At 36.5% G+C, this 23,796-nt stretch overlaps 2 protein-coding genes across 2 annotated transcripts in view; one reads left to right on the forward strand and one right to left on the reverse strand.

Annotated features, from left to right (window-relative positions):
• Positions 1 to 2,820: 2,820 nt before the first annotated feature.
• LOC115625675 (angiotensin-converting enzyme) overlaps positions 2,821 to 23,796 on the reverse strand; it is a 69,795-nt gene continuing 48,819 nt past the window's right edge. Inside the window, exons 8-9 of the mRNA XM_030520812.1 lie at positions 3,282 to 3,422; positions 2,821 to 3,209 (exon numbers count right to left, since the gene is read on the reverse strand). Of these exons, the coding sequence (XP_030376672.1) occupies positions 2,903 to 3,209; positions 3,282 to 3,422 (448 nt within the window). The 3' untranslated portion in view covers positions 2,821 to 2,902. The remainder of the gene's footprint in view (positions 3,210 to 3,281; positions 3,423 to 23,796) is intronic.
• On the forward strand, positions 17,010 to 19,729 carry LOC115625676 (BCL-6 corepressor-like protein 1). The gene is made up of 4 exons (XM_030520813.1): positions 17,010 to 17,021; positions 18,596 to 19,162; positions 19,271 to 19,390; positions 19,529 to 19,729. Exons 1-4 carry the CDS (start codon positions 17,010 to 17,012, stop codon positions 19,727 to 19,729), a joined length of 900 nt encoding a protein of 299 aa, XP_030376673.1.

Below are 23,796 nucleotides of genomic sequence, written 5' to 3' on the forward strand. Positions count from 1 at the left end.
GTCACTTCACTACACTTCTCTAATACGATTAATAGTTCACAAATCGACTTGAACAGCGTTTCCCGATTTCGTCCGCTCGATGCCGCTTGTTTGTGCGCTTTCAACGCGACTCCCGTTAAAACTGTTCATACTACTCTGTGATTCTATAACTCAGTTCTCTTCCTCCTCCAAAAGTGAACAAAATAAAATAAACAAATCTGAGTTTCATTGCAAATTGGCGACAACGGCGGCGACTGCCACATTTGTGGAGAACAGCGATGGTCGATCGGGCGGCGAGGCAACCGTGGGCGGAAATACGCACTGAACAACTGATTCTACAATGAAAGTGAAATGCCACACACACACACGCACACACACACACACATGATAAGTCTCCAATGTAAATAAATGAGTTGTTCTCAGTCACTCAAAACTGTCGCTTTGTCGCCCATTTTGCGCTCCAAGCGCGTCGTTCGATTTAGTCGGCGATGATTGCACATAATTGAAATGTTGATAATGTCCTTAACGTTGCCAGTTGTTGTTGTTCTTGTTGTTGTTGTCGTAGCTGTCATTGTAGGCAAACCTGCTTTTTGTTGCCGCTTGCGCTTTTTATTCATTTTATTTGATTTTTTTTGCTCAAACCTCGGCTCAACGCAATGCAGCTCAGAACGACGACAATCTGACGAAACGTGGGAGAATGCATAAATTAGTGGAGTGCATAATAAAGTGATTAACGGTTTGGGGGCTGTTCGCCAATGCTGGCGGTCCATCACAACTGTCTGTGCATTGTGGATTGCAAAAGAAAGAGGGAGCAAAGAAATTAAATGCAATTTTGTAGGCTTAGCCTGAAACTCATATTTGTTTATCTTATGTGTGGAAAAATGTTGCCCAAATTGACATAATAAATTAATCAAATATACCTTTATTTATATTATTATGGCCCTTTTCTATATTGTTATAGCTTTGATTGAACAGAGATGCACTGCAAATCTAGTTATTGCAACAATACTTTTGCTTAGCAACTCAAAAATAAATTCGAAAAGTTCTTAAAAAAGGTCAAAGAGGTTTATCAAAAAAGTTCATACGAAATTTGCATAAATTGTTAATAAATTATAGTGGAATTTTAGACTTTTGTTGCTACAAGAAGTACAACAAATTTTACTGCCTTTCTCTTTGTCAATTACTTGTCTTGAATTTATGATTGATTTATGTAAAAAAATCTTTAATAAGAATAAGCTTTAGTTTCATTCTTCCCTGATTCTAGCCTGCCAAGGCAGACTAACTTATATAAGATTGAAATAAATCGCTTTAACGCTTCTTTTTAATGAATAGAGAACATGCTATGTATGAGAAATATTGTTTGCTTGGTAAGGAACAGAGAAGGGTGGAGATAACTTCTCAGCTCATTTTCAGTTATAAGTAAGTATACGCCTCATTCTTTCCACTCATGTACACCTAATTTTGTTCAATCTTTTAGAGCCAGAGTAATTCTCTTGCTTTTATTTAACATTCACACCGCCACCTTTATTTAACTTAATTTCATGTAAACAAATGCAAATGACGCTGCTGCTTTTGCAGACACACATCAAAACCCATTCAACTCGTTAAAGTAAAGCCAAGTGTATCTCATTTCTTAGAACTGGCTTTAGAACAATGACACTGACTTGTTGTTGCTACTGTTGCAACTGTTGCCGCTGCCGTTGCCACTTCTAGTGGATTATAAGTAATCACAGTCACTAACGGCCACGCCCCACAAGTGTGTTGATTGTCTTGTTTATGCCTGCCTCAATTTATTAAATTCAATTTACAAAACAAAGGCGAAAAACCCGTTGAACAAACACATGAAGTTGCAACTGCAACAGCAACAGCAGCTGGATGCGCAACAACAATATTGTCGTCTGACAAATATACAAAATTTATGTATATATGTATATACTCGTATGTATGTACTTGAACAGCTTGGCTTTGGCTTTGTTATTGTTTTTATTATTTTTATTTGATTAAATTGTAAATTTGTTGCATTAAGCAGGCTACGACAGCAACAAAAACAACTTGTGCGTGCGACGCCTGCGTTCCAATGACCCGCATCAGCTCGAACACACATATACATGTATATATATCATATATACATACATGATATAGGCGTACGAATATACAAATAAACAAAAAGCAACAACCTGCTGCACATTTAAACGGGTTTTTATTTGATTTTCTCATTTAAACATACATACTATTGAGTTGCAGTTTGTAGGGTGCAGCTCACAATTTGTTTGTAAATTGTGTGTTTGTTTTACATTTTATTTTATTTTATTTTTTAATTAATTTTATTTTTGGCATTGCCTCAAGTTCAAATAAGCCAGCAACTTGAATGTGCGGAAGTGGAATGAGTAGAAAACCAATGAGAAAAAATAATAATATAAAAAAACATTGCAACACTTAAAATGTATAAATAGCTCGATAGCTAGATTCGAGAATTTAGAAACTCAATATTAGATCAATTACTAGACCGGTTTTTAATTTTATTCACAAATATATGCTTAATTTAACGACAATCGTCATTTATGTCGATTGAAAACTAAGCTGCTTTACTCTTCTCTCACAGAACTTTACGAAGCGCCGATTAATTGCTTAACTTCTCAAATAACATGCTTTAAATTAAACTTATTTAAATATCTTTAAGCAGCCAAGCAGTTTTTCAAATTGGTATTTAAATTGTAGTCATTTGCTCAATTAAACAAATCAAATTGTGTAAAAAAAATAATTGATTTTTTAAATTAACTTTGTATAGAAAATTTAAAATTTGTATACAAGTATAAGAAAGTAATAATAAAATGAAAGTCAGAAAATTGACAATTTGTAATTAAGAAAGTAATGCACAAATGGTTTATGGGCTAAATAATGTAATTAGTTATCGTTAAGACTCTCAATTAAAAGCTAACAGTGACAGCCATAAACCTATTAGAGGCAATAAAGCGTGCACCAAGTGCTTGCCAGCACCGTTATAGTAGCCACCAAACACTTGCAGGCCAGCTGTCTCGATGCTCCGCTTGCAATAGTCGCCATCATAGTTCCAGCCCACATACTCATTCGTTCGCAAGTTCTCGAGCCGCAGCCACTCCTCCAGGGGTGCAAAATATTCACGCAAAGCGGTGCCATCCAGACGACCCTCTCTAAACGTTTCCTCCAGCACCTCCTGCCAGGGTTGCGAGGCGCCCTTGGCCATAAGTTGTCTGTGTGGCACATGAAGGCAGTTGAAATGGGGGAAACTCTAACAAACTATTGAGCAGAGCTTCTCTACTTACTTGAGCAAATTGCCAGCCGCCGGTTGCCGATAGATGTCGCATTTGTGAAGTGGCTTGCGCGGATCATTCGGCACATATTGGCCGGAATCGCGACACATGCCGCGATAGATTTGGAATTGTAGCACAGTAGAAAAAAAGTATCTGGAAATATGACATATTTTATTATAATTAGTACTATTAATATCATTATTGTTGCTACAGATAATACTTAGTATTAATCGATAGAAGAAAACACTTTTTTGACTTTGAAGAGCATGTGAAACAAGTTTTCCTGATTTTAGCTCGAATTCCCCTATTTTCTAAGACTCTTGCGTTCCTTCAAAAGGATGAATCGATTCATACTGATCAACAATTATTTGTGGAAGATGTTTTCTCCTCTATATGGTAATTTTGTGGCTCCCTTATTTTTGAAGATCCTTGCGTTCATTTAAACAAACGGACATATCTAGAAGGACAACAAAAAGTACTGCTATCAAATATTCTCACGAGGGCTTGGTAAATAACTCAGGAATACTTTCGCAAAATATAAATCCATTTAAAATGGAAACAAAGCTGTGTTTTGGTCCAAAATTATCAGGACGAACATTGAAGATATTCTTAAACAACTACAACTTCAATTGGCCTAGAAGGTCTGACTTTGAAGGTGAACATTTTAGCCAAGCTCGACATTTACACGTTAAGGAAAATACCTCCTAAATTATATGCCAATCTGCTTGGCCCAATATCATTTCCTTTGATTACAAATCCATCCAGGAACATTAAGGCTGTCTACATTTATTCCGCATCAACACATTCCACCACCTTCCTAACTAACTTCTATAAATAAATAACTCTTTTAAATACTATTCATACCAGGCTGAAAACTACAAACCAAAACAGCAAAGAACTTATAAAATTTCTTATCAACTGTAATATTTTTCATAAATTGTAAATATTTATAATTGAAAATTGATGTAGTTAGCACTCCAAATTTGTCATTAGTCATTATATTATAATCCATGTATAGCAACTAACATAAAGAAATAAATAAATACTATTCATATAACAACTACAAAATGAAATGAGTTTCTTCAGTAAAGACGTATATTAGAAGAATTAAATATACGAGTAATTGGCCAATGCTCCTCCTGACCATTATTTGAACAAAATATTGTCATATTCTCACTTCAGTCTGATTCGTGCAACCCACAAGGTCACATTCTTGCTAATTATGGCCGTCGCGCCACTTACAGCCAACAAAAATTGCAGAGAAATCATGTAGATGTGGCAGATTTGGCAATCATGGCTTGCAATTGCAGTCTTGGCTGCTTATTTACTCGCATTTATTTGTGTGATTTGTTTTTATTGACGTCGTTTAAAAATTCGCGCACTCAAGCGGCAACATTGGCGGCCACAATTGTAATTACACTTTTATTTTCACTTCATATTTGTGGCTCGCTACGCTTTGTCTCCTCGGGGCCTTTTTTCCACTTCAGACTAAATACGTAGCAGAGATATATCATTAATTATAATAATAGACTATTTGTAGAAGAAGGTACCAAACGGTTGAAGCACAAGGTTGTGCAGAGCAGGGAATCTGTAGATTGTGTTAGTCTTGGAGGCCAATACAGTCATTATACTCGTAAGCTGGGATGAGTTTTGCCGCATCATCGAAAGGTGTGTATAAATAATTATGCAATATCTCTTAGCACAGGCATTAATGCAGAATCGAAAGGGGGATTTTTTTTAGATTTTGCTTGTTTGCTTGGATTTGCTATTTTAAGCATGTTTTAATGCTAATAAGTCGTTTAAATGGCCAACAAATAATTTAATTTCGGGTATGAGGATGATGTTATGATGTTGTTGACTAGCTGAAAGGTTCAATGTCTTTGAAAAAAGAAGGAAAAAATGATATTAGGTGTAGGTTAAACGTATTTTATGCTTCAAGTTAATAAATTAAAAATGCTCTCACAACTAATTTCCCTTTGAAGTTTATTCAAAAATTTGTAATTTAAAACATGCATAAATAAAAGGTTTGTTCTCAGAATTGCCAACGTTTTTCCAAATGGTTAATTAATAGATAAATTCTAATTAATAATTTAAGATACACCAGCTATGAAGTACACTCCCTTATGAAGCTACGATATGCTGCCTAAACGCGTAGAAGACAAGACGCTCATGATTTAATTTCAATTATTTAACAATAACTTGAAATTAAAACACAAGGATAAATCAAAACAAACAAACACGTTAAACGTTTAGTTTTTTGTTTCATTGCGAAAAGTTTTTTGGTATTTCATGGTAAGACTTTCCGCTATTTCTTTGGAGCATTTGAAACAACTTTCATTTACAATAATTGTAAGTATTTTCCAGCTAACCCGGTTGAGAAACTATGTCACGTATTTACCGCATACGCTTGATAACTTTGGCTTGTAATTAGAGTGCACGGATGTATGTAATTGTTGACGCAGCGTAAAGCGAGGCTGTAACTGAACGCTATAGAATTCAAACACCAACAACTTATTGGGCAAGAAGTTTGCGGCTTAAGTCTTTTGATTAGTGCGCTGCAGCCGCAAACTGCAGCCACTGCTGAGAATGCCGATGCTGCGATCGTGCAAATAATGTGATTCGCTAAAAACTCTCATTTACAATTGCCAACACAAATAACACAACAACAGCGAGTGTGTGGCTTTTCTTTAAAAAAAATAACACACACCAAAGACCAGCCATTAGGAACGTTCGCACATAAACGGCAACACTCATACGCCCCGTGGCACGAGAAAAATGCAACGATCGCAACTACTTGTATTAACCAGCCAGCACCAAAATGCCAGTACTCGCCAATAATTGCCCGACCCGTCTGTGTGTGTTTGTGCTCCACATGAAAATTAAAGATTTTTCAAATATTTCTATTTTGTCTACAAAGTAGTAGCATTTGCCGTTTGCATTTATTACGATTTTTTTCATTTTGCATTTTATACAGCGACGAACACATGTTTGCTTCGTGCTTCGTGCCGCTGAAAGAATTTTCGCAATATTTAATTTTAGTACAGGCAGCCAGAGCCAACAAAAACAACCAGCAGAAAAGTAAGAAGAAAAAAATTGGACTAATTGCCGACAATGTTGTTGGCTCGAATGTTGTGTCAAATGTGGCGCATGATTGACTGGACCAACAACTAACCCCAAAGAGACAAGCGAAGTGCCTGTGTTTGATTGAATGATTGAGTGGCATGGCATGGCAACAGTAGCAGCACCAGCAGCAGCAGCAGCAGCAGTAGCAGCTGCAATGCCGTGCCATGCCGCCTAAACCCTGTTATTGGGTCACTGTGCTCGTCTGGGAAAATGTGCGACGATGTGGCAACTGTGCTGTCGTCGATTGAAACATTGTGCGCTTTGCTTCTGCCAAGTGTCTGGTCTGCCCAAGTGCCAAAAACATAACACCAAGCACCAATTTAAGCGCCCCGCTGTTGCTGCCACCTCCTCCTCAGCGCCACTGAAGGTGCAGTTGCAGTTGCACTTACTGATGCACTTAATGGCGTGCCATGTGATCGAATATTGTGAAAAGTGTTCATTAAAATGCCTGAAAGATTACAAAATCTTCATTGCCGAATTGAGACTGAAAAGGGAACGATGGGTGGAAGCTATACTATATAAACAGGGAAGGGGAGTACAAAGAAAGCTTTGATTGATGACGCTTAGCTGAAAGCGGATTTATGTTGCCATCTTAAGGGATAATAACAATAAGAAATAGTTGCTATAAATAGAAAAAAGAATTTACTTTTGTACTTTAATTTATTGGCAATTTACTAGAAGTATATGGAATACCTCTCAGATGAAAATAGTTACTTGGAATCAAAATATAAAATAAACCCAGTTGAATTTTCGTTTTATAAGTAAGAATGTTGGCAATCGTCAAAGAAATTCAGAATCAATAGAAAAACCACTGAAAATGGAAAGGTGAATATTATATTGAATCTTAATGTCAAGCATAATAAAAAATACTTGCTATAAAATCAAAAAAGAATTTATTTTTGTACTTTTATTTATTGGCAATGAACTTTTGGCTTGAACTTTTACCAGAAGCATATGGATTAGCCACTGGATAAACCACTTTCTTACCCTTAAAATGGAAAAGTTAATATTCATTGTATATATCAATATTGATATTGTATATTAATATAAATAATATAATGTATATATTAATAATACATATATATTTCTATATTAATATAATATATTTTTATATTTTATTTCACTTTTCATTAAGTTTCTCAAATAAATCACAAAATGAATATCGACATTTTCACAAAAAATTAACAAAATTCATTCCAAAATTCCTGCTTTTGAAGAACGCATAAATTTCTTGAATTTTCTATCAAAAAACTCTTTGTAAATCAATAAATACTAACTGGAAATATTTGTATTTACATAAAACCACTTATTTTGAGAAAATTCTGTATCAAATTAGATATAAGTGGCGCTGCTCGATTGATCGTTTGACTTAGATATAAAGTCGCAATATAATTTACAAGTTTTTGACAAGCCCACCGAAACGAACTGGAAATATTGATGGCAACAGGAAGTGCTTCTAAAGCTGATAATGATCTTGCGAGCTGCGAGTAAACCCCGAATCATAGTCGGGTTTCTCATGAATATGAACTGCGTAGTTCAGAAGTTAATGCTGGGCGCGATCGGCGTCAACTAATCAATGATCGTAGTGGTCTATTGTTTACGCGTATTGTGAATTCTGACAAAACAAAAGAATTGCTTAGAAAGAGCTGTTGTCTGTATTGATTACGCAAGTATTAGACTAGTTATAGATTTGTCGTCCACACTGGAAAACATATACGAGTATAAATACGATATGTTATGTTATGTATGTAATTTATTTGTTTATATGTGTGTGAGTGTGTGTGAATGTCACGATAATGTAAGCACGTTGAGGTCATTTGGTTTGTTGGTCAGTTGCTTGCTGGTGCGAGTTGATCGTGGCCCGAAAGTGGTTCAATGTCCAATGCACCGGCCAGCAGACCAAACGAATGCATTCAATCGTTTCGCGAGACGTTTCGCGTCTGACGAGAATGTTACGAGTCCAATTTTTATTTCATTTCAGCTTATTTCTTGGCCAGACTACTGCTCTACTCGTATACATAGTTGTGCTCGTGCGTTTGGTACTTCTTTTGGTTGTTGTCATTGTGATATTGCTGTTGTTGTTGTCGTTGTTGTTGTAGATTTGCTCGCAAGTCGGCAAGCTGTGTAGCCTTTTGTTGTTGCGGTTGACAAAGCGAAAATTATGTTATTTCTTTTGTTTTTGCCATTTTATGACTTACATTTCTGACCAACTTTGCTGACCTTGACTCTTGATGCATGGCCGGGCCAACAAATGGGCGTGTTTTGTAATCAAATTACAGCTCATTTTTATTGTTGACATTCGGCCAGATTCGAATATATAGTAGTAGTATATATTTATGAAGCGCTTGGAATGGCTCCCAGGCACTATCATAGGCGTGCTGACTTGTTTTTAGTTTCACGGTATTTAATTGAATTTTAAAATATAGTTTTATATTTATAATGTATTTGTTTATGTTTTTACTGTTTACTATAAAACAAATAGTTAGTTTAGTTAAATAAGCTCCTCATTAATTTGTATTTTATTTGCTTTAATATGCAATAAATTATTAAAAAAGCGCTTCAAAAAGAAAACATTGTTCGCAAAGGGTTTATGGGTTTATTAGCTTATTAGTGATCACGTATGTCGTAGAATAAAGCATTGCTGACCCCATTAACTATTTCTATGATGGCTGGTGTATTTACAATTATCTGAATGAAAATTTTACAAAATAATAAAATTTTTAAAATTAATTGTATAACATTCCAGTCATTAGTTAGTTATTAATTCAAATAATGAATACACTAAAAAAGCAATTTCATTATTTTTATATATTTCGTATCTGATTTTTCATTTCAGCGATGTTTACTTTTGAAAATCAATAGGCTCCTTACCTTTTTATTAAATTAAATGCCTTAAATAAATGTCCACCTTCATAATAATAATTTTAAGATCTTTATAATATTGATAATATGTACAAAATTGAAATCAAATTAGTAGCGATTCTGGTGTTAAATTATTCCTGCTAATTAATTTCTCATTTGCGTAAGCGTCAGACAAATATTCAAATTAAGCTTACACAGAAGTTTTAAGGGGTTTCCCTGAAAGAAAAGGGGCAGGGGACATGTTATTTTCAACAAAATACCATTGTTTTATTCAATAAATAGATTTGAATATTGTTTTTTTAATAGATGTCCAAAACCAGAATATGTTCTCTATAATTTCAGAATAACAATTCCCTTTGTTCAAATGAATAAACACGAATTTAAAACTTTGGATGCCTATTATTAGATTTTTAATCCATTAAAAAGCTTTTAGGCCATTAGCTCTGGTGTATTACGCACATCGTAAACTAGTCTATGCTGAATAATATTAGATACTTTTATAAACCTAAATACCAACAATGTTTAGCTTTGTTTTACAAATCTGCTCAGCCAGCTAATAGTCGTATTTATGAGCATAACAACTTTTAATTTGCCGCAATTAGAATGGGATCAAGTTCGCTCAGTTGACGATTGTAGAGTGGCTTTTCAAACGGCTTGTTAGCCGATTTTTGATTTAACTCTAAGATTATAATGTACGGCAAACGGATCTATTGTCAGAGCTAACGGCGGCACACATTAAATGCTGATTAGCTCTAAAACGGATCTAGCACATATGTATACTCGTATATATAAATTAATGTGATAATTAGGCGCACAATTATAGAGAATTATATGGAAGCTGCTTGCAATGAAACTGAAACTGAAAGTGTATTGTGCAACGGCCACAGATACAGATACAGATGCAGACGCAGACCGAGGCACACTGGTGATGGTGGCGAAGACGACGTTGCGGCAAAGTCGACTCTATATGGTCCAGACTAAAACAAAATAAAACCGGCTCGACTTCTCATTGCCTGTCTGCATCCGCAATGTTTCTAAACGGCCACAACTATTTACGTTTAGATCCGAATGCTTGTGCTTGCGCTTGCATTTTGTGGTCTGGCCAAAAGGAAGCTGTTGGCCATATATTGCAGTTGCTGTTGTTTTTGTTGTTGTTGTTATTGTTGTCGATTTACGCTCGTTAAAATGTGCACGCCCATGGCGCTTAAATGATTTGCAGTGGCCAGCAAATTGATCGAAAAGCAACGAACAAAGCTGAGGAAAATATGTTAGGCTAACAGGGCGTATGCTTAATGGCTGTCTTAGACATGTTTGCACATTTCGGTTCACATTTTGGTGTTTGGTTTTTCGTTTTTTGTTATGTTTTGACATTTTGACATATCAAGTTGCAAACTTAAGCGATTTCCGACAAGTTACAAGTTTCTTTCGCTTCGGCCAAATAAATAATAAAAAGCAAACAACAAAAAATTCATTGAAAATGCGCATAAATTTGGATTTCTTGATGGTGTTTTTTTTTTAATTTTTTTTGTTTCATGTAACGTTAAAAAAATTTAAATGAGCGAACAGATTGAATTAGTGCATGGGAAAGCCTTAGAGCAAGGTTTTTTAAATTTAAAGATGTGTCTGCCCCCGCAGTTCTTAGAAAACGAACCATTCTTTGAAGACTTGGATTGCAGGGGCAAGATTTTTAAAAACAGTTTTTTACTATTTAATAATTTGCGCTAGACTTAAAACCTAATGAAAATAGGGAAAAATGAAATGCAATAAATGCAAAATAATGTCAAAATTTACAGATTTCGAATGCACTAAAAATAAATAAGCTTTTTCTAAAAAAATAAGGAAATTTGTGATTGTGGAACTAATTTAAAGTCGGGACCAACTTTGCGATAATTTTAACAATTTAAAATTTTGTTTTCTTACATATATATATATATATATATATATATAGAAAGAAAAAAATGCAGGTAAAGAAATCCAAAACAATTTTGTTTCGACTGTTCAGAGCTAAAAATATAAGTCATATTTAATTTTAATAATATGATACTCCTTTCAATTTATTTTTGTTTATTACATTTAATACTATTATAATGATTGTTCCATCGATGTTGTAGTTAAGTTTTATATTACTATATGAAAATAAAAACATTGAACAATTGTGAAAACAAACGCAACACGGTTGGATCTAGATCTATGATATTAACCAACTTCTGATTTCATTTATTATATTCACCCAAAATATTGCCAAACATTTGCTGCTGCTCCGTTATTGTGAGCGATTGCAAGAGTGTGGGGCTAATTTCTTCAACACTTGCAGACATTCTCAGACCATCTAGGAGTCATGCACAACAATTGTGTGAAAAATCGCATGTTGCCACCAACAAGACAACAAACAAGCCGCACTCACCTGCAACCCAGCTGATGGACGCTCTCTCAATTCCCCCAGTTTTGTTCAAATCTTTTTGTTTTTTTTTTGGTAAACTATATAATTACATTATCTAATTTTATGTCACTTTTTTGTGGGCCTCTCTGTTACATATCCTATATGTGTAGTCGTACTCGTATGTGTATTGCAAGCCAACGAAACCAATCAACTGGCCAAACAACCGCAGAGCTAACACTCATAGACAATTGGGCCATAAATCATCGACAACAAATGCTCATTGGTCATGGTGATGGGGAGGGAATGGGTGGGGTGGGGTGGAGGGCTGAGAGGCTGAGGGGTGCAGCATGCGTTCATTGCATTGCCATTATTGTTGTCGTTATAGTCAATGAATTACGTCGCATCGGTTGACCACAATTTATAGCGACAACAACAACAAACGCTGGCAAACATGAGAATCCGAAATCCGAAACAGACAAAAACCAACTGAAAACCAATACCAGCAACAAATAGCAGACTGCAAGCTGCAGCCACAAACGATGAAGGCAGCAGCAATAGCCAGCATTCGGTTGCTTTTACGATATGTTGCAACAAGCGCAACATGCAACAAAGAGCCCCCCAAGACTCATGCACCCAGTCAGTCGCTGCCTCTCCACTCTGCAATCGTCGTTGTCGTCGTCGTCGTCGTCTCGAGCTGACAGAATCGTAACGTTTTGCTGCAGTCGTAGTCGTGTGGTGGGCAGCTGCCACAAGTAGTTGGTGGCACTAGTTGGTTCCATCTGGTCGAACATAGAAATCGACACATTTTGCAAAAGTAAAAGTTACCAGCAACCTATGTGTAGCATGCACTTGTATATGTCTACTATATTTTAGCCGCAACAATAAATTCTTCTTCATGCAAATTTGCTCTCATATTGAAATGCTAATTGAACAAGTTAGCGCAATGCTGTTACTGAATGTTTCTGACACCTTTTATATAAGCGAGGCATATAATTGGCTGGGAGCAAAGTTTTTACAACCATTCTGGCCGAAGCCTGGCCAAAAGACTAGGGAAGTAAGTCAAAGAGGGTGGCCGCTAAATCACATACTTTTTTCAAAGAGAATTTTTTAAAACAAATAATTAATCAAACATACTATTTCTATTGTTTGTTAGGGTCCTTTGTTCTTATGGCCAAGTCCTTCAGAAAAATTTTAGCAGACGCCATTTACTAGAACAATTTTGCTGGCACAATATTTTAACCACAAGATTGGAATTTTAGATGTAAATTGCAGTTCATTTTCAAATATTATTATTTTAATCAACTACTTAGTAATTGTTTCTTTCTTGTACATTTTATAATATCGTTATTAATTTCATTTCTTGTTCGTTATAAATCGAAAACTTATTTTATGCTTAATTTGATAAATAATCAAAAAGCTGATATTGACAAATATTTCATTTTTCGCCATTCTCAAGAGATTTGTTTTGGTAGCGTCTGAAAGCTTGATACGAACGCTTGATTGAATAAATAAATATATATTTTACGCGTATTATTGGTAACTCTCTGAGACTGTCCTTTTAAAACCACTTAAATAAGGCTTAACACAATGAGCCGGGTCTCTTTAAACAGCATTTATAATTAGAATAAATGTAAAGAAAATTGTCATTGTTAGAAGAAAATCCTTCAAAGCTTACCAATATGTGTAAGCAGCTTAAGGCCACGTCGCTATAGCTTAGACTAACATAGCTTATCTGTAATTTTAATTACCTTTAAGCTGTACATAAATAAATGAATTAATAGCTAAATAAAAAATGTGTAAGCACTTGAATCTGTTTCGCATCACAACAGCTCGCTCTTAAAATAAAAATCAAATTACCTAAATGGACTAAATTAAATTATATAACCAGTTCCAAATTTAAAAATATTAATTACTGCTACAAAACAATAATAAACAATACAAACAAACAATACTATTAAACAAATAATTCAGTTTCTATGTACAAGTAAGTTTTGAATTTCTTCATATAATTAAAAAAAATTACACATTAAAACAACCAACGACCGCTGCTACCGTCTACTAGTCTACCGTTCTCTTTTAAATTATTCTCTTATTCATTTTTTTCAAACAAAGCCACTCAAATAACGGCATTTCAGTTTCCACTTTTCAAAATGAGAAATTCTTTTGTTTGTTTTTAAACAAAATCGCGACCACTTACTCGTATATTATTGTTGAAAGTTATACAATGTTTGGCAATGACATAATTTAGCTAAAATCAGATTGAATTCTTTTATTATTTCTTTCGAAGAGCCCCACACAATAGAATATGCAAATTCACTTTTTTGTGCGTCATAAGAAACACGTATAGTGTTTAGCAGATATGTATGTATCGCTTGATCTTATGCGAAACATTATTAGTTAGCTGGAGTTGGCTGCAATTGCCAAATCTCAATGCTGTTTGATATACAATATAATCTCTCATATCTGTGCGACCCACAAAGGCCTTTCACTTTTGTGGCACAGCAAATCACACGCATGACAGCAGGCAGCCAAGCCAGGCAGAGTCGCCACAAGTCGAGAGCGCTGGAGAGCTGAGGAGCTGGAGAGCCAATCGGGCAGCTACTTACGCCTGTCTGTCAGGCCAGATTTGAATTAGAAAATGCACCAATCTGGCGGCGGCTCATGAAACACGAGACCAGCAACGAGCCGCTATTATGATTATGTGATGCAGTTGCAACATTTGCCGCAACCGACACTTCCTTGAAGTAAGCAAATACTTGTATGCCATGTGGCATGTATGGAATGCGTGTGCCACAACTAGCCGCCCTTATCAAATTTCCCCCGCTTTGTTTGTGGCCGGAAATGTGTCCATTAACACAAAATAACAGTAGACTCCAAGAAATTTCAGGGATTTCTTCGCTGTTATTTGAGTAACTTGTGCGGAGCCTGTGTTGCTGTCACAATTACGCAGAAATTGGGAAATTGAGAGATCGAAAGCATATCCAAGCTGTCAATGTTGCGGTCATGTGCCACTTACACAACTGTGGCTTTATATATCTCAACGAGGGTGTGGTGTTTAGTTTTGGGGAGATGAAAAGGACTGCTAGTACTTCGACCCAAATTTAAAGCAAGCACACAAATTCTTATCTGACTGCATTAAAGAAAGAGGTTGCTCGTATTAGTCCTTGCTTGATTATACTTTTGTAAAGACGAAAATACTTTTAGTCAGCCCATCAGATAAAGATTTGTGTTATTATGTTATTTGATCTTTTATTATTTAACTATTTTAATTAGAATTTATTATATCATATCATACCTCTTCTTTATCTGTTTTTTGCTATTTTTTCTTCTTTTTCCCTTTTTTTATGTCTAATAACGTCTCTGACTAGTCTCTGCTGTGAATCGGAGCATAGCTGGCCGTTTGGAAAATAAAATTCCCCCACCAAGTCGGATTCGTTATTAAACAATTTTGTTATTTTTAATGGCTTTTTTATGCTTTAGTTTTATTTAGTTTAGGCTCTCTATTATATTAATTATTCTTTATTACACCGCCAGCGTTGTTTGTCGATGAAATAAATAAATAAATAAAAGAACAAATAGTGATTATTCCGATCCCTTAATCAGCTCTAGTATTTTCTACTGGAATTTGTAAAACATAGACTCCTTTCCTTCTTTTAATAAAATAGCTTTAAATTCAGTTAAAGGCAGGTTGAAATAGCAGCTTAGCCTGCAGTGTGATGGTCTTCGAATTGTAAATTGAAATTAAAAATGAAACGCCTGGTAAGAAATGGAAAGACTTGGGAAATAGTTCTAGAGACATCCTGTTCGCTGTTTTGTTGCTCTCTTTCCTTATCAAAAGTATGATTGATCCATTGCCAAAATATCCCTTTCTAAAAGTTATGCCTCATTTGAAAACTGCTAAACAACAAGTTGAAAAAAATAAATAAATGCTTTGCCATTGTTAGCCAAACATTTTATCGCACCTCCCGCATCAAAACAGAGAGACGAGCTCCATAAAAACATAACACGTTCTATCAAAGACTAATGTAGGAAGACTACTGGCATTGACTTAATGTTCGATATCTGTTGAAGGCAATTTTATATAATTTATATATTAAATGCATGTTTTTCCCCCAGCAGTCCAACAGCCAGCAAACTAATTGGGATTGGATCAGGTTCCGAAACCAGAACCACACCCAAAGCATACGAGTATATTCTAATCAAATTAGACAGGCATTTGACCTTTCTGTTGTATTCAAATAAAAATTATAAACAAACAACAGCAGCAGCAGCAACAGCAGCTGGCTATAAAACACAATTAATGACAATTTACGTAATACAATTTTAGGCAATGTATTAAAATAAGTTCGCCATCCATAACGGTAAAAACAGATACTTAATACAATAAATTCGATCAAGATGTGGTAATAAATTAAAGCAAATATTATTATTGCACGAATTGGCGATTATGGAGATGCGCTGCAGTTAATGTCGATTCTGTATTTTTTGTCAATTTCTTAAAGACAATATATCATTGAAAATAAATTAAAGTCATTTCTATATATTTTTTTTAAATTTTTAATGCCAATATTTCAACTGTTTAAGGCGCACACAATTCTTTCACTTAATTAGCGCCTTTCAATGCTACTGCTGGGGCTGTGGTTACCAATACAGAGAAACTGAGCCCGGACCCGGCATTAGTATGGGTGTGCGCTCTGCTTGTAGTGGTAAGCGCTTCCGCTAGCTGCTTGGAAGCCACACGCACACAGCTGCAAAAAGGCCGAGCACCAACACCGATGCAAATGGCGCAAAAGCTTTTGAGCGTGCGCTCTCATTGCGCCAGGGCGCTTAATTGCGCCAATCGAAGAGCTTTTGCGCCGGCGCTTTAACGTCGAGCGCATCGACTCTGGCGTTTTCAGTTTCGTTTTGACACAAAAACTCTTTGGGGGTATAAAAGCGCGCCGCTGACCACAAACAGCATCCAGTCAAAGGTTTGGAATCGCTAGTGATTCTACAATCCTGCACAGTTTTTGCATTAAGTTTTCGATTTGTTTGTTTGTAAGTGTCAGTTTGTTTATGCAACAAGACATACATACTCGTATCTCTAAAAGTCTGCCCCAAAGTGCTGTGCCTTATATTTGAGAAACATTTTTCAAATAATCCAAATATCTGTGTTTCAAATTGTGTTTTAAATCAAGGCCCCAAATGTGCGGGCTACCATTACTTTGTTTGTTTTTTTATTTTCCATTTCAATTTAAAAACGAAAATATAAACTTTATTCAGTTGGCCCTTTTTTAATTTATAATACGATTGAATATTATTATAATACGTTTTTCTAATTTCTGCATTTACAGCTTCGGCGTGTTGACGTTTGGCAAACCAAAACACACACCACAATGAAAGTATTCGTAAGTATTCATATCATATCAATAAAAAAGAATTAAGTCTGTGAACATTATTGTGAAAAGTGAAGAATTGTTAGAAGTGTGCAATCAATGAGTGTGGGAAAACTATATATATATAGTATGTACTCGTAATTATATTGATTGTTCATAACTCCGTTTATAGCAATGTAGAACTCCCACGCAAATTAAAAAACAGTCTTGAACTAGTTTTGTATGCCAATATAGAAACATGTTGAGAGTGCTTGCAATAATATTATAATATTCCGAAGAATTTCATAATTAATTTAATAATTAACTTGCATTACAAAGCAAGTTCTCAGTTGCAGGTCATTAAATGAAAATAACAGAAACGAACACATTGATCTTCCAAGAACTCTATCAAAGCAATTACATAAAAATTTTGCAGATACTTTAGAAAGGTTAACAAATTTAAATGCTCTATATAATTGTTCTATTATTTGTTCTCTTTAATTACACCAAAAAAGAGCCTTCTTTTTAGCAACCTTCTCAATGTTTTAATTGTTGTCAGACCGAATTCCCATTTATTTACAAGCTTATTCCAATAATTGGCTCCACTTCCTTGAACTTCAAGTTCCTCCATTAGCCGGCAAATTGCCTGACAATGCGTAACAAAACAAAAATCCACAGTCAAATTAAATTAAATGACAAACTTCAACTTGAGGCAGAAGAAAAACAAAACTCAAAACGCTGCTAATAAAAACAATTTTCAAAACGTTGCATTGGCGCGTTCATAAATTACGTGCCGGCACGTTTAAAACGGCAACCATAATCAAACTGAGGCAGAAATGAACAATTAAAATGGCTATAGACAAATAAAATGGGCGCAAAATGCACAACAACAACAACAACAGCAATCGACTCAACTCGATTCAACTGGACTCAGAAAAAAGCGCTCAAGAGCTGCGCATGCGTGCAGCGCATTTTGTAATCCATTTTGTTGCCACTGTCAACGAACGCTTGCGGAAAATATCAATGGGCCGAGAGTGGGCGTTTGGTGGTCCGGGCGTGGCAAGACAACTCATAATTATTGAGGCATATGGAGCGGTCGCTTGCGCTTGCATTGCGCATGTGCGGCACGTTCGAATTTCACTTGACCATTTGAATGGGAAGCGAGACGATGCGACGCGACGCGACAATTGCGCGCCAACATTTCTGTTACCATGGTCTTCGTCATCGTCATCAACATCATTATCCGCGGTAGCCAATTGGACGCAATAATTCAGTCACTTTCTATTTATTTGTGCGATTAGGTAATCGACACACCCATATGGCAAGTACGGCCAAGTGCTACTTTTTAAATGATACCGCTTAATTATTTTTAACAAATGCAACTTGAATTTGGAAAGGTGGGGAAACAAATTGCAACAGTGGCACAAAATAATGTACATACACTATATAAACAAATAAATATACAAACTATAAGTGCACATTGAAGAGTCGAAATTTAGAAAGACAGACAATACTTATCTATCGGTATATCATTCAGTTAATTGCAGTTGTTACTGCATTTGTCAGCCTTCTAATTTGCATATCATTTCATTTAATTTCGTTCACAGTTCTGCCTTGCCGCGCTGCTCGTGGCTTCTGCCTGCGCTGGCGATACTGCCGAGAAGGTGCCGTTGGAGAAGAAACTGGACAAGCGTGGTCTGCTCGATCTGGGCTATGGCTATGGACACGCCGGCCTGGATGTTGGCCATTTGGGACATGGTGCCGTCATTGGCTCTGGCTATGGCCTGACAGCTCCTGGACATGGCATTGCCCTTGGCCATTCGGGACCTGGCATTGCCGTCGGCCATTCCGGACACGGCATTGCCCTTGGCCATTCGGGACCTGGCATTGCCATTGGACACAGCGGACCCGCCGTTGCCGTCCAACATCAGCCCTACATTATTAGCAAATCGGCTGATGTGCACAAGACCATCACCATTACCAAGGGTATTCCGGTGCCCGTGCATGTGGATCGCCCCTACCCGGTGGTGCATGAGAAGCGTGTACCTGTCGAGGTGAAAGTGCCCGTTCCACAGCCCTACGAAGTCATCAAGAAGGTGCCCGTTTCCGTTAAGGAGTACGTTAAAGTGCCCGTGCATGTACCACAGCCCTACGAGGTCGTACGCCACGTCAAGGTGAGTTTATTTATGACTTTATTGGTTGTTCATTTTATTTTATTTTATAATATTCATTGATTAATTGCTTATGCATTTGGTTTTATTTTATTTGATCGCATTCGATAGGTGCCCATCCATGTGCCTGTCGACCGCCCCGTGCATGTTGAGGTGCCAAGACCATACCCAGTGCCCGTGGAGAAGCCATACCCCGTCTACGTTGAGAAGCAAGTCAAGGTGGAGGTGCCTGTGCGTGTCGATCGCCCATACCCAGTTCCCGTCGATCGTCCCTATCCCGTCAAGGTGCCAGTACCAGTGCCTCAGCCCTATGAGGTCATCAAGAAGGTAACCTACCCCGTCGATCGTCCGGTGCCAGTGCCGGTCAAGGTCTATGTGGATCGTCCATATCCAGTGCCAGTGGCCAGGCCTGTGCCTGTGCACGTTTCCGTGCCAGTGGTCTCCGGACACTCAGTGATCAAGCACGCACCCGCCGTCTCTGTGAGCAGCTATCCCGTGAGCAGCCTGGGCATCTCATCAATTGGCCACGACGCCAGCGTTTATGCCGACCATAGCGGCTACCACAAGTAGAGCGGCGGCTGCGAAGGCGGGCTGGTTTTTGGAGCATGCGGACTTTCAAGAAATGAGCAAAAATTTAGCAATATTGTGTAATTCACTCTCCCAACTCTCTCACATGGTCCCCACGCCTCCAATTGTTGCCCCCCAACCAACAAATTCTTTAATTTCACGAAGTTTTGCAACTTCTGCCACCCTGCCACTCTATTAGCTCATAAGGAAAACTCAAGTATGCAAGGAAGCAACAACAATAAGAACAAAACTCTTTTGTAAATTATTTCAAAACAAGAACAAGAAACGTATGCAAATCATGCTTAGGATAAATGGCAGCTAAGTGTTTATAAAAGGAATGTCCAAATTTTATAAACATTCTAGTTGTTTGTCTTTATCAGTGAACGTCTTCGTCATACAACAAATACAAAACAAACAAAAAAAAGGAAATGTGAAAATGTCTTAAGAAATAAAAAAATGTTTAAAAATTATCCAATTAGTCTTTGTTTTTCCATTTTCCCTGCGTTCTTAAAGCGAAGCTGTTTAAAATTGTTTTGAAATTGTTGCGTGCAATCGTATATGCCTGTAAATATTTTAAATTGTAACTCTCTAGCAATTTTGTATGCAAATATTTTGTAAATAAATTGTAATAAGTGTTAGAATTCAATGCGTTGGTTCTTCTATCTGGGGACATTTAAGGGACATTTCATTTCATTTCGGGCCATCTATGAATACATTATTGATGATTTCCGTTGATTTATAAGTCCTTCCTGACAATCACAAAGTCACTCTGCAGAGAATAATGGATATATGCATGGAGTGCTTTAAGCTGATCGACAACTACATTAATTTTTGCATGCCTGTAAATGTAATCTCATTACTACGGAATACAATAATGTTTCAAGAGGAGATTAGAAAATGCTACTAAAATTTACCGAAGACGGTGATTTGTCCGATCGATTTTTAAAAGGTAAATAGTTTTATTTTCTTGACCAGCTAGACTTGGCTTATAATTTTCAGAAAGTCACACTCCCACTTTATTAATTATTTTAAAGATTCCATAATTGTTGGATTATATGAAATAAGAGTGCAATTAATATAAATGAAGCTTACTTAGGTATACTAGTTTTCATCCATCGTGAACGTGCGACAGTCTTCTCTGGGATCGTCTTAAATATTCGCCAATAGATCAGGCCCTTCACTCTGATATGTGGACAAACCTTTCAAACCTTTTCAGCTTGAACCCACTACCGTTGGTGAACAAAATCCCTTCTTACTTATTGCTGCGATCAACGACACAAAATATCATTTGATCTTAGGTTGACGATGGCATTGGTAAGAAGTCGGAATTTCTTATTGGGTCTTTATACAGAATCTAAGCTCCCCTTTTCTGAATTTTCCTTTACAGAACTAGCATTGTATTTTCGAGGTACTTAAAAGGCAAAGTTCCACTTTCCGGAGTCTGCTGCACTAACCACTGCAATGTTAAGACAGATCCTTAGCGTTATTTATAACTATCGACACTGTTCCCTTATCCAGCTGGATAAACCCCGCCAAAAATATGATTAAATCGAAAAATTAAAGCTAAATGTTGTTCCTAAGAAACCTAAATATCTCTAAGTTTATATAAAATATTAATATTTGTATCGTTGTTCAAATAAAAATCAAAACAGATAGTTTTTCTACATTATTATTTACTTTAATTATTACATTAATAAGTTTAAAAGTAAATTGCAATTACATTAATAAGTTTAAAAGTAAATTGCAATTACATTTAAGACTTCGACTATCTGCCCATTGACTGTCTCATAATTAAACGATATTGTCACAATCTATAAAAAATAAAATATATGTTCTAAAAAACAGTCTGTAATTCGTCTCTGACATAAGGTTTTATATATTGTTTTGAATTTGAAAACCATCTTAATTGATTAAATCCATTGCTGTTACCAGTTTCGAAAAAATCGTGTCAACAATATCTGCGGTCAATGAATTAACACCAATTATCGTGCAATTTCAATTAATTAAACGGATCCGTTAATTTATTAAGTTGAAATTATAAATAAATATATTGAGATATGGACTCATTTGCACATCATCAGTGGACAAGGAGCCTGCCCAGATGACTGCCTGACATCATTTCGTTGTTGTTTACGATTCGCAAAAAGAAGCCAAACAAAAGTTCAATCCTCTCACTTATCAAGCTGACCCACATTCGAGAAGCTGCCTTGGTGTCGGAAGGAAATGCTCGTCATGGCTAACTGACATGGCTACCTGACATGCTAATTGATTTTCTTAGGGGCCCAAACGGGACTTCCTTGCATTCACGCATCATCTGTGTTCGTGCAACTGGCAAAGCAGCACCTTTTGACATCGTTACTCGATCCATATCCACATAATGTATAGCGTATTCGCATGATCTTAAAATGACAGGCACAAGGTCGGCAGTGGACGGCGATCAACGTCAGGCAGCTGTCCCTCTAAGTGATGCTATATGGCTTAATTTAAAAGTCAGACGCAGATCGCAGCTAACTGCTCATAAATTTGCGCAGCAAAGAAAAAAAAAAGAGGAGACACTTGATATTTAATTTGTGGCAAGTGAACGAACTTTGGTGGGTTTTTCCTTGTGCGAAATACCAAAATTTCAACTTTCAAAAAGCCCGAACCACTAATTTCTTAATTCAGAATTAGAATCGAAACATAAATTATAAACTACAGACTTGTTAATGGGATCATAAAAATTAGTTTGCTTTTGATAAATTAAATTCATTAAATGTAGGGCCATGTATTTGCATTTTCCGCGCATGTTTTTCTGGCAAACAACAATTTAAAAATAAAAGAATTCAAAAGTTGCCCAACGGCCAAAGATCCTTAAACCGGTTCAGCGATTTACGAGCGATGTTTACGAGCAAACAAATGACACAAGTAATTTAAAATCAAACAGATGGACACAAAAAACAAACCACGGAGAGTGTTTTGTAAACTCGTTGCCATATATGCCCGTATACTTATGAATAATCTGCATTTACCTTACCTACAGATCAGTCCAAATTTGGGGCCAAAGCCCGATGCGGCTCTAAGATATGCTCAAGGACGTCAATGGGCGCCGCTGACGGAACTTTAAAACAACTTTCTAATAAAAAAGTCACCTCTGTCATTAAATAATGTTTAATTTAATTTTCTTTCTAAACGTCCGTACCTCCGTCCATCCGTAGCTCAGCTTCGAATCGTGCTCGATTATAAAACCATGAGTTCTGAACACCAGCAAGAACCAGTTCCAAGAAATCCCATTAGCTTACAGAATTTATTTGCTTTAAGCTGCCGAAGGTCGACGGCGTTGGCGTTTCTGTTGTTGTTTCTGTTTCTGCTGCCACTCGTCGTTGTGGTGCAATTGTGGTGCAATTGTGGTGCTTGGCGACTAGCAGGGAGGCGTGGCATATTGGCTTGTTGGAGCGTGTGTGTGCACTTATTATTTCTATTCAATTTTCCATGTGTAATTTGTTACAAATTATGGTGCAACTTGTTCTTGACTCTTGTTGCTGGTTGTGCTGGCTTGGTGGTGCGAAGTGGCTGGTGGCTGGTGGCGGTGGCGATGGCGGTGTCGGTGGACTGTAGTTCAAAAGGTACACCGCAGTCTTGTAGGTGTCTGCACGTTGGACGGCCTTTGCTTTTGGCTCTGCGTAATTCATTGTAATTAAAGGTGATTGTGAAGCGGATCTTTTGTTTTACATAAAGGTCTATTATGGCGAAGCACGCGTCTTAATAAGGCATAGGGTCTAATTACTGGCATTCAGCGACACGAAAAAAGCAAACGGAACTAACGTTTAAAACGCACGACAAGTAAAGGCATACGACATTATAAATAAACGATTGTAGGAAGATGACAAATATATACAAGCTGGATCGTTGAATTGCTTCTAGTGTTTGGCGTATACTCCTATTAAGCATTTAATTATTATTAAGAATTTATATTCGTCTGTAACAGGGCTTATTGTGGTGAGCCACAATGTTAAATTCATTATTTTAAGGCCATATAGTCTACTACTTCAAAAGCAAGTAATTGTTTTAGATCATTATAATTTACGATCAAC

Source organism: Scaptodrosophila lebanonensis, unplaced genomic scaffold (genome assembly GCF_003285725.1).
Source record: "Scaptodrosophila lebanonensis strain 11010-0011.00,11010-0021.00 unplaced genomic scaffold, SlebRS2 tig00000080-arrow-pilon, whole genome shotgun sequence".
Lineage (NCBI taxonomy): Eukaryota > Metazoa > Arthropoda > Insecta > Diptera > Drosophilidae > Scaptodrosophila > Scaptodrosophila lebanonensis.